Source organism: Excalfactoria chinensis, chromosome 21 (genome assembly GCF_039878825.1).
Source record: "Excalfactoria chinensis isolate bCotChi1 chromosome 21, bCotChi1.hap2, whole genome shotgun sequence".
Lineage (NCBI taxonomy): Eukaryota > Metazoa > Chordata > Aves > Galliformes > Phasianidae > Excalfactoria > Excalfactoria chinensis.
In genome coordinates this window covers 3,132,684-3,156,084 of record NC_092845.1, presented here as the reverse complement: position 1 = coordinate 3,156,084, position 23,401 = coordinate 3,132,684, and the positions used below count along the sequence as shown (strand labels likewise).

At 46.8% G+C, this 23,401-nt stretch overlaps 1 protein-coding gene across 1 annotated transcript in view; it reads right to left on the bottom strand.

Annotated features, from left to right (window-relative positions):
• Nucleotides 1–22,507, bottom strand: part of UBASH3B (ubiquitin associated and SH3 domain containing B) — a 48,975-nt gene extending 26,468 nt beyond the window's left edge. Inside the window, exon 1 of the mRNA XM_072354844.1 lies at nt 22,159–22,507. Coding sequence (XP_072210945.1) covers nt 22,159–22,322 — 164 coding nt within the window. The 5' untranslated portion in view covers nt 22,323–22,507. The remainder of the gene's footprint in view (nt 1–22,158) is intronic.
• Between the last annotated feature and the right edge of the window lie 894 nt (nt 22,508–23,401).

The following is a 23,401-nucleotide window of genomic DNA, read 5'->3' as shown; positions in this document are numbered from 1 at the left end:
TCCAAGTGTAGGATGGATGGAGGTGGGATGCTGTGTCCATCAGCACCTGCCCACTATCTGCCTTGTCACCTCCTGCTTGGGCCCCCTGCTTGGTGACAGCACAGCAACAGAGGGTGGTCAGAGACTAATGGTGGCATACAGCCTTCCTGCCCCGGTCCCTTTGTGCAGCCCCGCTCTGCTCCTCTCCGTGTAGAGCTTGCTAGTGTGATGTAGATCTTTAGGAAGAAGAAGAAGAAAAAAAAAATGCCGCAACTAGCACTTTAAAGTGCCGGTGTTAACATTTTCCAGCTTCTTGGGGTTTCAAAACAGGAAGTTTGGGGGTGGTGCAGTTGCACAATTTGCCAGAAAGCTGCTGTTCTGTGAAGTCGGTGACACTGGGCCTACCAGGAACTGCTCTACCAGCCACCAAGCACTGCGCTTTGGGAGATGGATCCTCTGTGCAGTGCTGGGAGGTCTGGATGTGCAGCTCCCAGGAGGTGGCTGTAGCCCCCAGTTAGGGCAGCACTGGCTGGGTGTGTGCAGAGAACACAGCCTGGAGCTAAGGGAGAGCTTTCCCAGCCCCACAGAGGGGAAGGGGTGGAGGTGACATAGATCAGTGTCAACACGGCTTGGCTGAAGGCTGAAAGCAAGGCTTTGAGCTACACAGTTTGGATCTTGTGATGAAGCTTCCTCAGACAGAGACTGAATACTTTCCTAAGCTTGCTCTGACTTGACAGCAATGGGACTATCACTATAGTGTCAAACATCAAGGATGTGTGGCCATATCCAGTCCATGTCAAACCCTCTCCACATTGGTGGATGGAAGAGAGTATACAATGAAATCCCTCTGTGAGCTCCACAGTGAGGCTTTGTGGGCCTGTCTGGAATAAAACGTTGGTTGCTGTGTGAGATGAAACTGTTTTCTACCAAAAGAAAAGGCGACAGTTAATAGCAAAGCAGCGATATTTTGTGGTCAGTCTGCATATCTGTCTGCATATCTGTCTGCCTGAGATGGATGAGTTCAGACACTCTTGTTTGACAGTTGGACTTGGTAGGTTTGGCTGTGTATGGAGGCTTTGCATCTAGGAAAGCTCACTCCACCACCTTACTGCCTTCTCTTCTTTCTAGGCAATGTGTGTTTATCTGTGAGGGACCTTAGGTGTTGTGTGCACTAATGGACTCACAACTTTGCTGAAAAGGCAAAGCCCAGAGACAGAAAATGAGAAGTAGATGCCCGGAGAGAAGCTAACCATAATCTCACATTTAAAATAGACTCACAGAAAGCAACTAGAAGGAAGTCTAAGAAATTAAGGAAGGTGGAAGGAAGAAGGGTGGGGTGCTGAGATAGTTGGGTTCAAGGCAAAAAGAGGCTCTCAAAATAGCCTCTTGCTCTAGACAGCTCTGTTCAGGAATTATTTCAAGCCTCGGTTGTTTTCAGCAATACAACTATTTCACAATTATTTTTTAATGTAAGTCTTCCTTGCACGGTGTTTCTTGCCATCTAAGTAGGTTCAGGTTATCCACCATTGCTATGGGGAAGGTGGGCAAGTGCTATAGGACATGGCGGACAGGAGGGTGAATGGAGCAGACAGTGAGACAGACCTGACACTGACTCAGGGCTGAAACAGCCCCAGATAGTGCTGGGGGCTGGGTGCACCATGGTGCCGGTTGTTGGGTGACACATCACGTACAGGTCTCGGTCTCGTGCCTCAGAGCTATATCAGAGTGTGGTTAAACCGGTAACTAAAGCTCATGTCAAAGTTTCCATTAGAAAACATAGCTAGTAAGCAAGCCCAGGTGTGAATTTCAGTGTGGGTATCAGTATTTGGTCTCACGTTGTTCTTTAGCCCTCAGCCACTGTGCGTCTTTGCTAGCTTTGGTGAGCTCTCTAATATAGCCTCACAGACTGTGGCATTAGGAAAAGTGTAGTCAAATGAAGCTGTAACAAATGCTTTGATGGAGATTTCTAAATGATTTCACCTTTAGTTTGCCTATTCTTGTTGCAAGAGGAGTAAATTCAGGCAAATATGGGAGTCCTGCACACTCAAGTCAGTTGGCTATCCAAACTGGAAAGAAGCATAGCCGTGGTAATGTCTGCCTTATCCCACTTGACTGACTTCACGTAGCATAAAAAAGCCTGGTACAATTATTTTGCTGTTATAAAATTGGTTGTTGAGAGAAGTCCCAACCTCCAGATGATGTTATTAAGCCGTCCCTGTGGCATCCAGTTAAATTATCTTGCATTTGTATGTAAGGTCTGGCTAAAGGGTTCTGAAAGGTTTGAATGTTAGCTGTGGAAGGGTTAAAAAAAGAAAGCCACATTAAATATATATATATATATATATATATATCCACATTTGAACTCTAAGAGGGAACAGGAAATGAAGAATTGTGATAAACTGAGAAACGCTGAGATAAAGAAGGATCTGAGAATGTAATGAGAAAACTTTATTGCACAGAGGGAGTATTTCCCTGCATGCTTTCCTGATTTTATACGGCCTGTCAGTTCTAACTCTACTGCTGTATCTGATCATATTCTTCCTGAATAAATAAGTGGATTACAAAGAAAGAAAATAGGAAGACCTTGATGATACCTGGATTTAGTAATCATCCCTACACCACGGAGTGATTATGCATATATTACCTTCAAGCAGGTACTTACACACTTCAGTGAGATATAAGCAGATGCCAGCTGCTCTTCTGCAAAGTGTCTGCTGAAAGGTTATTGCAAATCAAGCCTTTGAGTCTGTTCTTCTGGAATAATTTCTAAGGATTTTAGTAGAAGTGTTTGCCAAGATAGAAGCGACTCTTTTCAGTACCCCCACCCAGCCTGTCCTCTGCCTCCTCTGCTTTGGTGATCGGGCAACGTGACTCCTGACTTTTTGGGATTGCTCAGGTGACCAAATGCTGGGAGATTTGGTGCTTCCCTTTAGCAAAGAGTTTTGACCGTAAAGGTTTTCAGACAAGATGTGCTGCCTGAGGACGACGTGGTTTTCCTCATCGTTTTTCCTTTGCCATTCATTCACCAGAGCCGGCTCACACCTCGCCTCAGTGCTTCACCAGAAGCCTCTCCCATATGCAGGCACCTCATCGCAGTGCCAGGGCTGTGTGGGAAGCTGGGTCTTGGAGGCTTGCCTTGAAGACCTTGCTATCCAGATTGATCTTTTCAGGCAGGTATTGTTGAGCAGACTGACACATACACGCTGGCACCATCTCATTTCCATAGCGTAGATCTCCCCCGCAACGGAGTATCAGAACTGATGTGGGGGTGTTCTTCTAAAATTATTCGTGACGGAAACCTTCTACAACCGAGCTCCATCTTATCTATTTTGTGTGTGTCTGACGTCTTGAAAGCATACTAAGAAACGTGTTTTTCTTTGTAGGTGCAACAAATGTGGCAATAATATATCAGTCTTGCCAACAGGGCAATATGTTCTGTGCTGTATGTATGTGATAGGGCATTAGACATCAAAGAATGCTCACAGAAGCAAGCCCTAGGAAATGCTGCAGTCATGAGAAAGGCATCGGCCATCAGACAGATGTGCACAAAGTGTGGCCTTGGGAGTCTTGGCACTGCTGGAGCTGGATGCTCACAGATATCAGGGCTCAAATGCACGCTCTGCATTTCTGAGCCATGGGTCCATCAGGACAGGCATGACTTTGGTCTGAAAACTGCTGTACAACAGCTGAGATCTGAAAGTGGATAAACTGTTCCCAACAGAAGCACTTTTATATGGCTACAACTGTAGACATACTGGGAAAGTTTAGCAGAAATGATTATCCTGGGGAAGCCGAAAGAGCAGAATGTGTTTTGACAAGACATGTGTCTGGGGGATCTCATGACTGGAGGAACTGAGGCGTAGAGAAAATCACCATCTATTTCAGAGCTGTGGGTCTGCAGCATCCTGTGCTCACAGTGCTGGCAGCTGCTGCTCCATGCGTGCAGGCAGGTGAGGTGACACCAGCCTGGCCTCAGCCCTTCCTTACTCCTTGAGCTGGTCTGCTCCTGCTAACCATACCTGCTAACCACAAAACCATTTGCATATGGTGATGCTGAAGTGAGTATCTGGGCAAATTCTTCAGTAGCAAACAGACTTCGGTACCTTTCCCTGCTCCTCAAAACTAATTCTTTCCTACGTTATAGTTTTGGGATATTCGGGGATGCTGAGCACAGTTCTGCATGGATTTCAGCATGGGTGGAGCTGCATGGAGGTTACTCCATCCCGTGTGATGTACTAAACTGCATCAGGAGCACGAGGCTTTCAGAAGATCTCAGCATTAGCCTAATTTTGCTCCCAGTGGTATCGAATGAGGCAGAATGAGGCTAGAGCTGAGCTTCTGAAAGCTGTATCCTATCTTCCTTGCGCTGCACTTGTCTAAAAATAAGGAGTCCAATTAAATCAACGGCAGTACAAAGTATGAGGGAATGTATAATTAATTAAAAAAAAAATCAAAGGCCGCCTTAAAGCATTGATCAGCATTTAGCAACCCTGCCACTAGCTCTCACTCTTTTCATTCTTCTTTTTATCAGCGATTCTTGTTGTATCTCTTCCCATTACAATCACATATTCTGATAGTACTGCAGCATGACTGTGTTTGCTCCCTGGCTTCTTTTCCTATTGCTACTGTTCTGTGCTCAGCACTTCCAAATAGTTTCTTCTTCTCCAGTCTACCCTGAGAGCAGAAGATGACAAAAGATGGCCACCTGTGAGCACAGGGCTTTGTCACTTACCCAGCAAGTGCTCCATGCTTTCACTGCAAAGGGAGATGGAGAGGATTTGCTGCTCTCAGTTATCCTGGCAGCAGTCCCCAGAAGCTGTGCTGGATTCACAGCCAGTCTGGAGTGGGAGCAGAACCTGGCTGATGGTTGGAGTGCCAGCAGTTAGTGGGAAACAGTAACACAGCATGGAAGGAGATCGGGTGGTGTTTTTCCCATTGAATCTGTTCCTTTGTGGCAGTAAAGGCAGACAGCTGAAAAGGCAGCTGAGATAGGAGAAGCATAAGGGTGAACTTAAGCTTCAAGGGAAGGTTGAAGGGGTTTGCTCTGGAAAACAAACAACGTTGGCACCAATTGCTCATTTGGTGGGTAGTTTCAGTGAGATGAATTAATCTTTCCTTTGAAATATACCGACTCACTGTGTGGGTACCAGAGGGCAGGCATTTCAAATGGGTCAAATGGCTCATGTTGTAGAAGTGCCTGTTTGTCCCCATTGCCTGGGGGAAGAGTTGAGGCTGCTGGCCCAGGCAGGGTCATTGCCTGCTGATGTCTGAGGTGACATGGGAGTGTTCTCAGTATAGCAGTAGAGGTAAAGACAGAACCTCTGTCGTTTGATAACTGATACAGATGAATTCCTGCACACCACCCAAATCACCACCAATTTCTAAGGATTTTATCATTTTTAGCAGGAAAGGCAACAAAATGGCCTCGACTTTTGAATGTGTTGTTAAAGCCTGTTTGTGAGGACTGTGTTTCTGTCAAACCAAGTTGCTTTTGTTTTGCTTTCTATGGGTGCTGCTGCTTAACTTAACGAACATAAGCCTGAATGCCTCTGGCTTTAATATTTCTAATTAAATACGTGGGCATTTTGGATAAAATACCACAGTTTTGGTATAAACTTGGCTTAAAATCAGTAATACCAATTCTAAAGTTAATTAAAAGGGTAGAAAAACAAGCCATATGCTGAAAAACAACAAGAAGGACTGAAGCATGAAGGCAGCTCTGCATTGTACATGACGCCTAATGGTAACCGAGCTCATCTCTGCTGCTCCTCATTATAAAAGAACTAAAGAATCCTCTTTGCCTTACAGTGTATATAGAGATAAAACAGGGATATAGCGGGGGGTGGAAAATAAAGTCTAAAGTGGGATGTTTTTCTTAATGTCAGAGGCAACATCAGCAGGTTTTTAAGTACGTAATTTGTAGGGGAAGTGACTCAAATGAAATGATGCACTTTAAAAAATCAGCAAAGTGCTGAGGGCATAATAACCTCCGAGAAAATGTAAAAGCCATTCCATATTCATAATACAGGAGTTCCTTACTCCTGTAATTTCATTTTGCATCTCTTTTTTCCTTTAATGGCACAGCTCCTCATATCGAGTGATTACTTCAGAATCAATGAGTTTCATTAGAATACTGAGTGCCGATACATATGCTTCCTAGCTGGGGAGAAAAGCTTAAGGAAAGAAAACAAAATGTATCCTAAAATACTACAGACCATGAAGGAAAAATGCATTTTTAGGCTTTAATAGTATGCATTTTAAATCCCACTGTCTTGAAGCCAATCTCCTGATCTTCTGTCTTTACTCATAAACCCTAATTTCTGCAGTCCTGTGTTGGAAGAGGTGTGAGATGGGAATCAAATGGGGTCAGAAATTCCGATTCTTCTCCCCCTCAGTCTGTGGCAGTTCCTCTCAGCAATGAGAAATGGGTGGTAGTTGGTGGTGGGGATGTGGCTAATTATCATTATCCCTCCATCCTGTGTATGCATTAACAGGGATGAGCAAGAGCACTTTTGGATAATCCTCTATCATCTCAAGGCCTTTAAAATCTCCAGCATTTTCCTCCTCTTTTATCACAAATCAGTGCAGCTTGAATGAATTCAGTCCCATACACACTTCCATGAGGATTAAGCATCCTATATAGCCTGAGAGTCAACTTCTCCTTCTTTCTCTTTCTTTCTTTCGTCTAAGAACTACACGTTTGCAAACAAAATGTGTCATTGTTGAGAACTGCTGAAAATATTCTGCTTTCAAACCAGCATTTATTTTTAGGGGGTGGCTTTTCTGATGAAAATAGAAAATTCTGAGCTACTCTTTACTGAGGAACCTCCTCCAGACCTGTTTGTTATCTCTGATAGAAATCACGGTCCATTGGAGGGGGGTTATGAAGGGTCACCTGGATGCAGCTTAATGACCTTATCCTCCAGACTGTCTGGTGGACCAAAGGTAACACTACTGAACAACCAACCCCCTCCTCCTCCGAACCTGAGTGCAAACACTCTTCACTAAGGGGAATGGAATTTGCTTCAAAAGAAGTCGAACAATAACCTTTCAATGGATTCCATCACTTCCGCAACAAACAAAACACGATTCGCTTTCAAGCTTATCTTTGTGCCAAGTTCTGTGGTTACAATACAATAGCTGTATTGTTCTTGCATGCTGCAGGCGAAAATGTATTTTGGTAACTGCTGCTCTTTGTAACACGGTTGTCTGATGACAGTTATTCTAGCAAACCATTAACTCCTTCAGCATGAGAGCACCTCTTCCAAGCTGAGCATGCAGCCTCGGGAGCCGGATTCTCCCTTTGAGAAAGTAGTATCAGCTCAGGACTCTCAGTGTTAGATAACATGTAAATGACGGTGACTCATAGTGGAAAATCATACATAGAAGTACACAAAGGCTTATTTAGCCACCATCTCATGATCTTTTCCTGGTACGCGAGTGTGTGAGATTTGCTCACACACACTCCTCCCAAATAATGCTACTATCTGTCCCGCTACCACCAGCCCCCTGCAGCTGTCTTGGAAGATATGAGATAAAGAGTAAAAATGGACATGCATATTCATATTCACATCACATTCCCTATTTAGAAGTGAATGAACCCTGAAACAGTTATAATCACTGGTTCATGTCTGGCAGATACACTCATTGCCCCAGTTATGCTCTCACAAAAAGGCGTGCTGCTTTTCAGTGACTGGGTGACTAATGGGATGTTCCCATTCAGTAGATTGCAAAGCAGGTTTAGAGGTAAAAGACAAAAAGAAAGACTTATCTGGAGCCCACCCGAGATGAGAGCCACGTTGTTCCCCCTCTAACAAGACTGCAATGAGTGATCTTCAGCAATGAAAGACTGGAGATAGGATTGAGATGTTGGCTTCCCTCATGGAACTAAACTGCAAGAGCCATGCAAGCCTACACGGTCTGATTGGAGGGAAGGCCAGAGCAGGCAGAATATCTGGCTCTCCACAGCAGGAAACATTGAGAACAGTAGTGTTGTTTTTTTTATTTTTTCCCAGTGTGTGCATGTGGTATTTTTGTAATTGAAGATGAAGTCACAGCCAAGCTGAAAACAAACCAAAGAGAAGAGCCAAATGTGTTAACAAGAATCAGAGAGCAATTCCAGCAGTGACTGGGAGTTTAGGAACAGGAGATGTTTCATTCTGCATTGATAAAGCTCACGCTAACATCCTGACCTGTGCTGAGGAGACATGCCAGTCAGGAGAGAGAATGGCTTTGCAAAAACAACAAAAACAAGGCTTTTGTTCCTCATGAACACGGGCTCATAAATAAAATGCCAGAAACTGTGCCTGGATTTCTTGAGAAAGACTGAAAACGTGCATTATCTTGTAGAAAAGGAGTTTTCGTATTACTCATCCTGCCCATCTCCCAGGCAGCACAGAAATGCTCCCAGCACTCCAGTCTCCTCTGCTTTCTTCAGCTCAGCATTCAGAGGCTCAAGGAACGAGGCCAGCGGACCTTACAATTAGAAATGCTCTTCCTAATATTCTGCTGTAATTTGTCTTTGCTCGTTTTCATGCATTAGCTTTTATGAACTGCACGAAGCAACCTTAATTGCATTCCCTTGTGACTGCTTAGGGAAGGACATTTTTCACATGGAGGGAAGCCAGGGACCTCAGAGATGGAGCACAGAGCTTTGGCAGCCACGGCATGGGAGCACATCCACTGCCCAGTACAGTACAGGGCTGCCAGTCCTACACACCAACTACTTTGCCAGGTGTGACGCTCTGGCATGACCATGAGCTTCATGTTTGTCACTCAGCCAGCCAAGGTTTGATTCCTTCCATTCATTCATGGCAGCTTTTTGCTCAGTTTCCATGCATTATGAGTAGCTCTCGGCAGTACATCCTTCAGCAAAATGAAGGGTGGGCCTGAGAAAACCCTCCAGTTAGAAGAAACTCTTGCAACCCCTCAGAAGTTTGATCAAAGTCTGTATCAGACACAGGAATTAAAAAGGAAGAGTGCTTGTGTAAAACCAGGGAGAAATGGAAAGGCTAAAGGCTGCTCTAACCACCAACCATCAACTTCAACTCCCACCCACCTCCCACTCACAACCAGAAATAACTTTAAATAATTTATTTGTGCCTGTATTGCAGTTACATATTTAATGACTTAAAGGGAGAGCGCTCCATTTTGGAAGATGTTGGGTTTTTCCATAATTCGAAGGTAAATGATGTTCTTTGCTCTACACTGCCATCTCAGGCAGTCACTGCCCTCATTAACAGAGAGAAAGCCACAGCCTGAGCAGGGTTAGTAGCTGAACTTAGAACACATCCAATTCAGTTGGAGAACAAGGAATGAGGGAATCCTCCCATCCTCCCTTCTGACCATTAGAAGCAAAAAATCTTCCTCATCTCCCATCCACTCCTTTTGTTCGCTGCATTTTGTCTTTCGAATCACCTTGAAAATTACTCTGTGCTCTGATGTCTTTCCATAGGTGATAATATCTACGGTGACACAAGGGGCAAAAATGTAAGCAGGAATGTGGCAGGGGCAGGGTGATGGAGGGCATGACTTATGAAGGAAAACAAAGTGAAGCATCTGCAGTAACATTTCATGTTGGAATTATCTGAGCTCATTAGAGATGAAAACATTATTCAAGCTCATCAGTGATGAAAACACCCAACTGAGTCACGTTCTCAGTTTTAAAAATGATGTTAAATAGTTCATGTCTCTGGCACTGCCTGTCCTTCTTGTAAAGAGCATCACCTTGATAGCCATCACTTTGGTCCAGATGCTTGAAGGAAATTCTGATGTCATCCGTTAGGCATATCAGCAAAGCAGTATGTTAGTGGAGATTCATTTGCATCTTATCAGAGTGAGAAAACTGCTGAATGATTTTATGGGTTCTCAGTCTTTACCACCTTGCAAAGGCCTCTCACTGTGCAGGAGAGCTGTAAAACCAAGTCCTGACCTGTTTGCTTAAGCTCCACACTTAGATTAAGTCTATTGTGCAAGAATAAGTGCTGCTCTTGTTTGTAGGCTGAGAAAATACTCTGTACATCGTGGGTATCCCCACATGGACTTATTTCCCCCCTGGCCCTTTGGTCTGGGCACCACGGGATGGTTCGGGAGCCCTGCCTTGCTGGGTTGTCTAGGAAATTTGTGTTCTATTCTCTTTGTGTTCTATTGATGGGGCAAGATGAGAGGTTCTGCTAGCTCTGCATTCATCTGAACCCTGGAAGACTCAGCAAGGAGCAGGCAGCATGTGGCACGACCATTTTGTTAACAGAGGGAATCTCATGATCTTTAAAGCACAGTTTTCTCCTGCTTAAATACATGGTACAGAAAAGCTAATTATAAACCCAAGGCTGACAATTACCAATGATAAACACAAACCTCCAAACAAACCCAACAGCTACTCCTTTTCAAGGAGCCACAGAAGTGCTCTTTTAATGGCACAATACCTGGACTACTCGTTGGATTTCTTTTTCTCTGGTGCTTTCCTAGAGCAAATCACTGCTTAGCAGGAGAGCAGAAAGCAAGGATGTTGCCAAACCCTGGCAGCCGTCTGCATCTCAGGCATCTTGCTTTAATCTCCCTTCCTTGGTGGCAGATGGTAGCTTTGCAGAGGTGTTAAATCTGCTCATAACTAATGGGGTGCTGTTTCTTCCAGTGCTCCATCTATTTCCACAGGAATAAACCATCAATTCTCACTCTAACACAGCACAGCCCAACAGCCAAGGAATTACGTTATGACTGAAAATAATAATAAAACCAAGACCAAACCACCTACATCTCAAAGAAACCCCTACTGAACAAATGGTAATAACCCTGCGTTGTTTACTATACTTTCTCCCTTCGCAAGTATTGTTAGTTGCAGAGCTGAACCTGGAGTGCCGTCCTGCAGAGCTCCTCAGGCATGCTGAGAAATGCAGGCTGAGAGATGCTGTGACTTCCTTCAGGCCTGGAGCTGTTTGTTCAAAGGGTGAGATGCAAGCCCTGCCTTGACATGTGCAGCATAAACAGAGAAGACAGGGAGTGAAGTACACATGGTCCCTGAGACCATCAAAGGAGAGGTTGGGTGGCTTGCAGAGTCTCCTTGTTGTGGAGGAGGTAGTTACAAACTGTCCAGAACTGGCTGCTCACAGGACTTCAAGCTTACCTCCAAAACTGACGGGTGACCTGTTTGCTGCTAAGAGGAAAAGCACCAGATATCACAGCAAAGCAGCTTCCAAACACTGCTGAGCTTTGACCTGGCCCATGTTTAAATCATCTTCTGCCTTCTCAGGGCCACAGGGAGAAGCTCCTGCTTTAATTGCAGCATCTGGTATGCATTTGGTTGTAGAATAGAGGTTCATTCATACTATGTGGGCAGGTTTCAGTCTTCACTGTCCGAATGCTTCCGCCCAAACTCATCTGGGATGTCCTGGTGGCCCTCAGCCTTTCAGCCTCTCCTCATTTTGCTCAGGGTCATCTTTTCCTTGCAGATGACACTCAGGTCTAAGGAAATCTAATGGCAACAATCCTGGTGATTTCACAATTTAACTCTTGTTCACAGTGTCAAGTACATTAACTTTGGGGCAGATTCTGAGGTCCTTCCAGTTTCTTGCTTGTGCAAACATAAGCTCACACATGGGTACTTCTTTCCACACAAAGAATAAAGGGGCAGTCTTGGCTTTTTTTCTGCTAATGGCTCACTCCTGATCTTGCTCACAGATTTCTGGGTTTCTAACTGACCTCTTCCATGGGATGTTGGTTTTTTTTTTGCTTCCCAGTACAAGAAAACACAGCTTTAATAGCCACCAATGTCCATTTGTCTGGACTCTTGCGGTAACTTACATCCTCAGGGTCTCTCAATTTCCTTCAAAAATCAATAAGATCAGGCTCATTCATACTGTATTAGCTGTGATTTGATTGCAAGTCATAACTGTGCTCCCATTGATTTTTATGTGGCTTTGTGGCACTGAATTTGAGACCTTTCCAAGTGTGCTACAGGCCTTGCTGTAGGACTTGGTGTGGTATTAAGGAACGTGATTCCATGGGCAGTATTGGTGGTAGGTGGATGGTTCGACAAGATGCTCTTAGAAGTCTTTTCCAGCCTTTATGACTCTATGATTGTAAGGCCATTTGTGCTTAAAAAATGTAAGCAAACAAACAGAGGTATTTTTAGGATAATGCGTTGTGGAGTGATGGAGGCCAAAAGCGCAAGTAGTTTAAGAAGATGAAATATGAATTAGGATTGGCTTGGTGATGGCCATTAAGTATCTGGGGCCAAATGCAAAGTTTGGCGCATGGGATCTCCAAGTCACTGATCGAACGTTTCATTTAATGGGCTGCGCAAGCCTGATACTTTTATTTATGTGTGTGCATAAAAGGAAGAGCAAGCTGTTACTCCTTTGCAGTGTAGAAGAATAACTTCTGGCATCCCATTCGTATCATAGCAGGCCAGGGCTGGTCGCTGAGCACAGGGTGATAACAGTGGCAGAGTCCTGCTGGCTGCAGGGCCTGGGACTGCTCATTTATCACTGTGCAAATGCGATCAGAATTAAGCCCATTCATTTCCTGAAACCACTGGCTCACATCCTGTACATGTTCAGCCATGCAGTGGTGTGCATCTTTCAAGTGAAACCACAGAAACGGGCCTTGCAAGGCAGTGTGTACACACCACTTTCCCCAAAGCTCTGTTCTTTTCCATAAGGGACTGAAGGTGATTTGCTCAGTGTCCTTTGCAAGCTGTTGTGTCGATAACAGCCTGCTCTTAATCCAGGCCACAATTCACAAAGCATTTGTGAAACACAAGACGTTATTCACCAGGTATCACCTTGCTATGGATGTGTCCAGGAGGACAAACCTAGGCAGAGAAGCACATCATAGGACAGGTTTGCACGTGCAGAAGTTGGACTCGCCCATTAGCCCTGCAGCGGTGTACAGCTCAGCTGCTGTAAGGCTCAGGCCATCCTCCAGGTTCCTCTCTGAACCAACAAGCTTTCCCGGCTTCTGCTGCTAATTCTGATGGTTTGGTTTGTGTTATAGGGGAAAGGGGGGAAAAAAAAAGAGAAAGAAAACCACACATTGACCACATATTGCTGCCTAATGTCAAGTGTACATATCCTGTGTAGTTCACTGTGTATATTGTAGGAGTACATGCTCATGTATGTGTATATAAATGTATGCATATGTGTGTGTATATATATATAGTAGGTGTATGTGTAAGTAGGTGTATTTCTTGCCATATATTCTTACTGCTATTAGCCCTAGAATTCTAGGGGGGCTTTATCATTAGAGATTAACTGCACTTCATTAGATCTGTGGTTGGGTTAAGGTGTGTAAACTGTGGAGCTGCATCATACGTAGCAGGGGAGAGGAAGGCATTAAATTCCGTATTTCAGCATTTCTTTTCACCTAAGGTAGGGCAGTGGGGAGGAAAGTCTCGCTACACATTTGCACTAATTAATGCCAAGCGACCTTCGCAGGGTGAGAGGTCCCCATGGCCACGTCTGTCTGCTCAGAGACAAACCTCTGCAGAAATGCCAGCTGGCATGAGAAGCTCAAGGGGCAAAAATGGCACAGAGGTTGGTGCTCAGTGTGACTCAGAACCCTTCTCAGGCAAAGCTTCTAGTTGCTGGAGTGCTGTATAACCAGAACTGGTACAGCTCATTGCTTTCTGAAACCCAGAGGGTTGGATTTCCCACTGTCTTTTGCTTTATGCAGCCATTTTAAGCAGATGCAAAGCAGGGGAAAATACTGCTCTGACAGGCTGACCGCTCTGCTTAGCCTGCAGAGAAAGCAAAACACTTCTATGCCTCTGTCCATCCTATCCATTGCGACCAATGGGATGTAAATGTCTGCTTAGGGCTTTCTTAAATGGGAACCCAAGTGTCCTGCTCTGCATGTCTTCATAGAACCTATGCAGCCATCAGCAGAGCAGACTGTCATCCACCACTGCCAACACTGTCACATCTCAGCCTGGAGTTCTGACCTGGCACACTCTGCCAGGCTGATCATGTTTCCTGGCTGAAGCTAGTTTATAGATTACTTGGATATCAGTAGCACATGAGTGAGGGAGGAAAATCGATGCTCGCAATCCAATTCAAAGTCTACTGAATCCAAGGGAATGATTCCTCTTCACGTCAATATACTCTGAATGAGGCAGGACAAAAGGAGAGCTTTGACAGCAATTGATTTTTGAGGGAAAGGAGCCGTGCCTTTCGCTAGGTTGGAAAATGACTTGTGGCAAAGTAAAGGCAGAATCCACACCGAGTTGGGGAAGTGATTGGCAGCTGTGCAAAGGTTGCAGTGATGAGAGGCAGACCGGCTTCGGTCTCTAATGAAGGGAATTGAGAGGGGCTGTGCGTCAGACACAGAAGTGCTGTGCTGTGAGAAGTGAGACGGCGAGAACTGATAATGAGAACGAAGAACTTCCTTTGATTATTGCTTCTCATGTCCTGCAATGCAATCTACATCTTTAAAGAAAGCTCTTCATTTAGCTGTGAGATCCTCTTGCCTCTGCGTGCTTAGAAAATCTTAAGCAAAAAGAAAGGATAACCTGAATGGGGACAGTGTGAGCCTCTTCTTTCTATTAAGTTCTGCATGAATGCAGCAGAACACCACAGGTACGAGCCAGCCATGCACTTGAGCACTTGGGTAACATCAATTAAAACACTATAACCCTCCTCTAGCAGAGGTTACAAATGTGCCCAGGGCTGCCTGGATGCTCCTGAAATTCACCACTTCTGACCCAGACCATCAATAACAACAGCAAATGAGTGAAAAAGGAGCATTTGGGGGGAATTTTCATTCCAACTGAGAACTTGTCTCTGCTTTGACACATACCTTGAAACAAAGGGGCAATTATCTAGTCACAACACTCAATGCCATTTGCATAATGTCAATTAAATTGCTCAACTGCTTCAAATGCTTTTGTCATTAGAAAGATATTCCACAAATAAAGTGACTGCATGTCCCCGATACTCAAAACTAATGGGTTACAAGTAAGCAAAAGATAAAGCAGCATGCTCCAAGAATTCTTCCCCTTGCCATTACTTACACTTAACCTAAGGAATCACATTTCATGTCTATTACTGAGCTCAGTTTTAGTGCCCCTCTTCTCACTTCTGTATTCCGAGGTTGCCTTCTGTAAAAGATGCTCCAGATGAGCATCAGCAGCTTTGGGGCAGGAAGTGGTGGGAGTCAGAAAGAGACACTGACCACAAAGAGGGTCTCCATGGGAAGTGAGTTCCTCTATCTGAAGTGGCATCTGATGGGCCTGTGTGGGACGCTGGATGATGAGATGGAGAATTTGGATAAATGCTGACATTTCCCTTGGCAAGCAGAACATTTTGCTTCAGGGAGAAGAAAGGAAATAGTACGTGTGTGTGTGTTTGATTTTCCTTTTCTGTAATGGCATTGCCTTTATCAAACCAAAGCGAGACTTAGAACAGCATCTCCTGTGCCACTTCAGCTCAGTCTGTGTGATGGAGCTCTGTGGGCCCAGCCTAGCCCTGTAGCCCCAATATAGCAGTGAGCTGCGCATAGGGGACAAACCCCACATTTCTGTTGTTCTCCCAGAGGCCTCGATAGTGATTCTTACTCACACATGGGCTCCATGTGTTATGTGAAGGGTGTAAAGGCAATATCTCCCTAAAGGAAGCTTTTGTAGGAATGGAAGGCAGGTTATGGCTGGGTGAGACCCGCAGTTGGTGTGTGTAAGCATTGCTCCAACAAAGTCAGTGGTGTTTTGCTGACTGATGCTACTGGAAGGCTTTGCCCTTTAGAACGTGAATGCATTTATGATGCAGCTCCTCTGTGGGGGGTTGAAGAGGCTGTGAAGGGAATATAAATGTGTCTCATAAGGTGCAGCTCTAATTCACATTTATCCCAAGGCTTGCTTGCGTCGCCTGTGGACCAGAGTAAATATGAACCTGATCCAATTCTTGTTTAGCTTGAGATTTCTTTGAACTGCGCCTGGGAGAACTGACTGCAACTTATCCGTGGGTAATGCATTGTGATCTGACACTTGCTAAGAGTTGGCAGCCGCTCTCAGAAAGAAATATCGATTGCAAAGAATAAATTCAATATCGTAGTGGAACAAGGGAGCGGGACATCATTGACACCATTTAGTCTGCAGTCCTGGAGCACCCTTTGTCTTGAGTGGATGGCAAGCGTTCATTAAGGTGCCTTCTCTGGCATCAGGCGACTTGATGTATGGTCTCGTTTTCAATTTTGCTGGCTGTAGAATAGGAATGGTGCTTGTTTCAGAGCAGCTGTTGATAGCACTGGCATTCTTACACAGCTCTGAATGTCACCTATCAGTCTAACTCACTGTGAGCAGGGCTAACAAACAGGAGTAACAGAAGTAGGAGCCATGCTGAGGCCGGTGCCTGACAGCAGGAGGTGAGGATGGTGCTCTCCTCTTCCTCTCCCCATTCTCCTATCTGGTGACATTTGCTCTCTCTGACTCTCCTATCACACATAGCTCCAGTGTGTAATTGCTTTCTTTCTGTTTGAACCAGAAGGATATTGCCACTTCTCTGCACACAGCTCTGCTGGCTGTGCTTGTATTTGTTCCTTTGGGAATTCTTGGGGAAAAGAAAAGGCTGAAGCTTTCTGGGGAATGGAGGAGCAACGGCTCCAGGTGAGCATTGCTTGGCTGCTTACCATGAGTCATGGGGGAAAGGCACCTTAAAAAGTGCCTTTTGCAGCTGGGACGTATCAAGGCTTCAGGAGAAATACCAGAGGAAAGCATGGATAGGGCAGCACCTGTGTCTCATGAGCGACAAGAAGAGGTACAAAACATCTAAATACTGTTTCTGCAGCTTGTTGGTGGTTCTGTTGAGCTGCCTTCAGTAATTCCCTCTATCCATCCTATTATTTCTTGCAGCTCCTTTTTTTTCCCTTCCAATTTACACTTCTCTCTAAATTCAGCCTTTGTGCCGGAGATGGCAGGGATAGAATAATGCCCAGGGAAGCCAAAGCCTATTCTTTCCAGGTCTGTTTATACAGTGGTGAGTAAAACACAAGCACCATGGTGCACCCCATTGTAATGCACAAAGCCTGCAGAGAGTCTTGGTGATGGAATCCAAAACGCTGTCAGCTGCTGAACTACAGCTCTTTTGATGACTCTTCTTGTTGAGGATAATTAGGCTGGTGCATTACAGACACACACACGGATGTCTCTATTCTTTTTGCAGTAACAGAGCACACGCTGTGCATCCACTATGAGCACCAGTTAAACGTAGGGCAGTATTTGCAAGCGCACACAGGACTTGGGAGGCTGATTCACCATCAGAGGTGCCTTGAAAACCCAAGCCTCAGAGGAGCCAGCAGGGTTAGCAGCATTCAAAAGCATTTGGTTTTGGTTTGGAAACTTATGCTTAAAACCTCTCAGAGGATAGAATTCCCCCTAGGTCTGTCAGTGTGTCTGTGCAGCAGCTCCTGAGGGCTGGCTGTGCCCCTGGAGCACGGCTCTTACACTGCAAACACCAGGAGAAATGGAAGGGTAAACTTTGGTGATTCTGTGCCCTGCACTGTAGAGTTCTTGTTTCTCCTCTTTAACACATGCAGATTTACCTTCTGTGCAGTGAGTGCTGATGCAGCAGGCAGTGCAGTGACATGCTGACCTTGGCTGCACCACGAGCAGTCTGTGTCCAGGGATGCTGTGCTCCTGAGCAGCTCACTCAGTGTTATGGCAGGAGCATTTCTTTGATGATATCAGCCCTGAATATCTGATTGTTCTGCTCTCCCAGCTGTCAGATATGATGAATGGCAGTCGTGTATCCTGAATGACTGAGGTGGTGTGGAGCACTGCTGCTGCCACTACCCTTTTAGACTGAGACCCGATCATGAAATGACTTCTTCAGCCACTGCTAAGAGAAGATCACTCTCCATATGAAAACTTTACTCAATGTCATGGAAATAGGTGTTATGCTGAGACCAGACACCCAAGCCTTGTGGTTAAGCTAATAGACAGAAACTCTGCAGACTGAGGTGCAAGTGCCAGCCTTGCTTTGGTTTCCAGCTTAACTCAGCTTCCAGAGGAACAGTGGACGTCATGAATCCTCTGTGTTTTATCACTTAATATCTTTAAAGAAATGAGCAATCTGATAGAGATCTCCCTGCACCAAACACATGGAGTACATAACAACCTGAACTCTGCAGAAATATTCCCAGTCCCACAGCAGAAATCTGCAACAAAGCCAATGAAAAAAGAAAAAATCCATATGCAGAGCAGCCACGGGACCTGGTCCCAAATGTGTGCGCTCAAGCTCTCCTCCAGCGCACCTTCCTGGCAGCTGCTAACTCCATTCCTATCCTTGCTCCACGGTGTGCTGCAGACCTGTTGGATCCCTTCCAGCCCAGATGTACAAGTGTTCAGAGACCTCGGTGCTGACCCTAGGAACTGCGATACACGAATGAGAGCATTTAATTGCTCAAACTGTTGCTCAAGTTACAGTGCAGAATCCCATCCGTTAAACCCCAGTGTGGGCAGAGCTGTGGGTTCCCAGCTCCTTGGGAAGAGTTTAGCAAGCACAGAGAGCAGGAGGGTGGCAGCAGGGAAAGGAGGTCTCTTCGGAGCAATCTTCTGCTGTACATGGTATAAAGAGGTCACAAGTGCTGCCTGTTAAACATTTCCACTGCTGTGGTGGCTGATCCACAGAACTACAAAGAGAAGCTTTGCTACTCTGCTACTCAATACTGTGTGGCCCAGTGGCTCTGCCCAAAGTCACTGCACTGAAAGATGAGCACAGAGGGCATTGGAGAAGGCTTCTGCTTCAGCCCCTGGGGCAACAATGCCCAGATCTTCTGTTTGGAAGCTGAAGATTTCCTCCAGAGCTGTTAACAAGCTTGAAAACGCACTTTCGGTGCAGTCTTCAAAGCAGTGTTTTTTTGTGTATCCATCCGTTTCTTCACATGAGACGCAATTCCCCTCCATCCCCCGGGCCAACACAGGTCACTACGAATCATGAAAATGCCAAGCTTGGGCTTAACTGGAGCCCTGTGTGCCACCCGTGTTTTGGGCTGGCCCTTTGTAGTGAGATGAATTTCAGCTAAGAATATTTGCAGGTTAACACCCTGAAGGAACAGAAGGAACAGAAACCACTTCAAAATCCAAAGATTATCTGCAGCACTTGTTTGTGTGCTCAGTATTCTCCCAAATCCAGCACAAACCCTGGAGGAGCGAGGGATTTCACAGCCTTCCTGCTCTGCAATACTGCTATGTTGCTAAGCCTGTTACTAGGCAAAACATGTTTTAGCAGCCGAGAAAACATTTTCAAAACACAGGAGAAGAAATCAGCGTTTGTAAACTGGACTTGAACTTCTTCTCTTAGAGAATAATGAAATGAATACTCCTAAATTCTTGTAGTTACTGGGAAGTAAATCAGACCGGCTCTGTTCTGGTTGGGTACTGAGAAGATGCGGTGCAGCTCGGTGAGCTGATGCCTCTCCATGCATGTGAGTGTGGAGTTACACCCAGGTGATGTTCTGTGGGAGGGAGGAGGAAGGAAACGTGTAACACAGGGAAGTGGTGAAGTTGGTTCCCAGGTAGCTGTGTCACATTCCTGGCTGTGTGAGCTTTGAGAGCGAGAAGTGTTTGCAGTTATGTCCAGAGCCTCAGACCTGCCCAGGAATGCAGCACTGTGCTGTAAGCCACAGCTATGGGCAGCCTGTCTGCAGGGATGGCTGCAGTGCTTTGGGCTGAGATGATGGGAAGGAACATCAGCTTAGTTCTGCAAAGCATTGTCACTTGTGTCACAAACAGCACTTATCTCTTAGGCTTATCACATAGAGCCTGACAACCAAAACGGCACTAAGGGCTGCAATTTCAGGGTTCTGATGTGGATGGTGATTTACCTCGCTTGAGTAATGACAGGGGCCTGGCACTTATCTTCATTTCTCCATGTCCAGTTCTCTTCTGAAACAGCACACGGGGCTGTGGCTTGAGTTCACAACCACAAGAAACATTCTAAATGTTACGTGTTCGCATATATATGCACACAGTAAGATACAGAAGGCAGGATTTCTACTCATATTACATTTCTGACTTTCTGTTCCTGAGGATGGCTTAGAGGAGCTCCAGCTGTGACATGAAACCCCTAGAGCTACCTGGTTGTTCGCCTGTAGTTTCAATGGCCTGTAAATGACATAGTGCTTCCCTTGTGCTTGCTCTCAGGAAGGCTATCAGCATGTATAAGAGGACTAGCAGCAATGGGACATGCAGGCAGGTAGACCAGGGCTGTGGGTGCGAGCAATGGCAGCCTACCCATAACAAATAAGTGCAACTGTTGGGAAATGACAGCCGTATGAAATCCCTTTCTAGAAGAAGATGTGGTTGTGTTGAGGGTCTTGAGACACTGAGGATCTGCTTGGACTAGCGTGTAACCTTGGGTAGAATGTTTGCCTGAGTGCCCAAGTTGCAAAATGGCAATGATAACATCACCTCTGCCCTCCTTCCTGGTTTAAGTCAGGAACAGGAATTTGGGATCAGGACAGTCTCCTTTGTGACTAAACAGTACGTAATGTAATGGGCTAATTACAACATCAAAAAATAATGAACCTGTGCTCAGAGGAAAAGTCCAACAAATAGCTCTCGCTGCAACAGCCCGAAATGCTGATGTAGTGCAGTGGTTTCAGCAACTGCCATCCAGAGGTGATGTCCCCAGTTTGCATTGCACCGCACCGCAGCTCACAGCAGCTCAGCCTTGGGCCAAGACTCACCAGGGCTCTTTGCTAAGGCTGTTTTGCCACCATGTCTCTGTGGGAGATGGTGTTTTGCCTCCTTAGCAACTTGGCTATCTCCTGCATTTACACCACACAGTGATGTGGCACGAGTTAGAAGGCAGCAGAGCCCCTTGGGGCAGGTCCTGCTGCCTTGTTGCCCATCTCACGCTTCTGAGCTCACCCTCGGTGGCAGAGCCAGGTTGTCTGCTGTTATTTCTGTTTTGCTACTTATGTGAACTTCAGAGATGAATTACTTGCAGGATTTCCAGCAGGCTGGAACAGGGCACTGCGAGCTCCTTCAGATGGGGAAAGCAGACCCGTCCCAGCAGACAGGCACGTTGTCCAGCAGGGTTACAGCACAGCATCCTGAATTTAGTATCCAGACAATCTACCCTGCTTCCTAGTGGCATTTACAATGAGCATTCCTTGCAGCAGGGGATATTTCTCCCCTCTCTCTGCTTTGCATTCCATGTTTAACCTTTCCTATTTTATACACGTGAAGCTTTGGTTTCATTTTTATCAAATGTTGGAGTTTTCTTAGGCAGGAATATAAACCATACACAGAGCTCCTCAGCATGCAGTGAGGTGCAACCAGGGCTGCCTGCCAGCCGTGACGGCACTGTTGCACAGGTAACAGCCACTTCATTCACACTCAGCCTGCTTCTCTCTCCAGCTACTCTGGAAGCTGCACATCTGTTTTTCCCAACAAGCACAGAGCATGAAGTCACCAGTTTCGTACTATCTTCATTTGCAGGCATTGTCTGTAAGTGCTGTACGTTGGTTTCCGTACATGACTGCAGATCACTGACAGGCATAAGGAGCATAAGTAGGACAATGGAAAGCATGCATGGGACTTGATGGCTGTGCCAGCAGGTCCACAGCAGCCTGACATTTGTTCTTAGGACTGCATGTGTGCGTCTCTGTACAGGGAAACTTAAGCAGATCAAGGAAACGTCCAAATCCCCCCCAGTCTCATTTCCCTCCTAACTCACAGTCCCACTTTAGGAGTCACTATATTTAAACCAAGAGAATCGTTAAGCTGTCATTACGTTGCTGCCTCATTCATTTAAAGCACGAGCAGGAAAATTAAAGCGGGGCATCACTACATTAGACGAGAAAACCCTACCACTTCGCACTACTGACATCTTCTCTAGCTCCTTTCCTTTCTTGTGTGTAACGCACAGTGCCCAGGCAGCGCTCCGAGCGCAGGAACGGGCTCCGCTTTCAGCCGGGGGGGCACCGAAGCATCGCTCCGCGGTGACCCCGAGCTTACAGCGGCGCTGCCCTCAGCGGAGCCCACCTGCTCCCGGGACCAGCCGCTCCCCCTCCGCCACCCGCCAGGCTCCGCAGCGGCCCCACGGCTCCGCTCGGCCGCAGCATCCCCGCCCGGGCGAGCCCGGAAAGCCCCGGTTGGGCGCAGCCCCCAGCCCGGCTCCGAGCGCGCATCTCCGCGGTGGGGAAAAACGAAAGGGAGGGGGAAGGGGCCGCGCGGAGACTTACGCCCGAGCTTTGGGGAAACCCATTGACAGCAGAATCTCCAGCGACGAGCCGTGTTTGATGGTCCCCGCGCGGTGCTGCCGGTTCCGCCGGGGGATGACTTTGCTGTACAGCTCCTCTTTGGCAGCCATGGCGTGCGGTGCGGGCTGCCCGCGCTGGGCCATCATGCAGCCATCGCCGGCCGCGCAGGGCCATGCACACCGCAGCGCCCCGCCAGGGGCCGCGGCCGGGGCAGGGCCGAGGGGCTGCGCCCTCCTCCGCGCCTCCGCTCCGCGCTGCTCCGCGGCCCCGGGGCCACACGTGCGCGCCCGGCGGCCGCTCCGGAGCTCCGGGAGCCGAATGCCCGCGCCGCGGCCCCGCGCAGCCCGCCCCCGCTCTTAAAGCCGCCGCCCGGCGCCGCGGGCTCCGCTCAGGGATGGAAGAGGGGGGAGGAGGAGGAGGAAAGGGGGTGGAGGGGTTCTCTGAGCGGGGCGGTTGCTGGAAGAGCGCCGGCTGCCTTGTGGAAAGCAGGGAAGGTGCGCACCATTATTTTTTGTTTTCTTATTTGTTTGTTTATTTATTTATTTTCCTAGAGGAAAGAGCTCTGCGCGATGCTGCCCTGACCGAGAAGGAGAGGCAGCATAGGGGGGAGGTTGGGTGCTCTGTGCGAGAACACCGAGCTCGGAACTCTGGGGTTCCAGGGCATGAGCTGTGCGAGCACGGAGCTTTGAAGCAGATCTAGTTAGAGGCAACAGAGTTGCGCTCCGAATTTTCTATCTCCATCCTGTGTTTCTGCATCCTCCACGGCCCTCTCCAGGCCATCACACGCAGTATGTGGCTTCAGAGTTCCCCCTTGGAGGGCTTCAAGAGTTATCCTCCTCCTCTCCTTTGCCTTTCTCCCACATCCCCTCCTGCCCCAGTTCCTCATCTGAAGGCAGCCAGGTCCATCCTGCTGAGCACCCAGGAAGGCAGGGAACATTGTGAGAGCGCAGTCCTGCACACAAATAAAAACAGTGAAGATGCTGTTCTTTCAAGTGCAACAGTTTATGCTGGAGCAGGAAGCAGTGTCGGCAGTGACAAACCTATCCCTATCATTGCCAGTTTGTTGCATCAACAAAGCACCATCTTTCCTGCTGTTATCCAGTGGTGAGGTACTGACCCAGCCTTCACACCTTCCCAAAACCTTCCAGAATCTGAACAATATCCAGGAATTCACACCATCGGAACCTATGAGGGAGGAGAGGACTGCTGTGTTTTGACTTAAGTT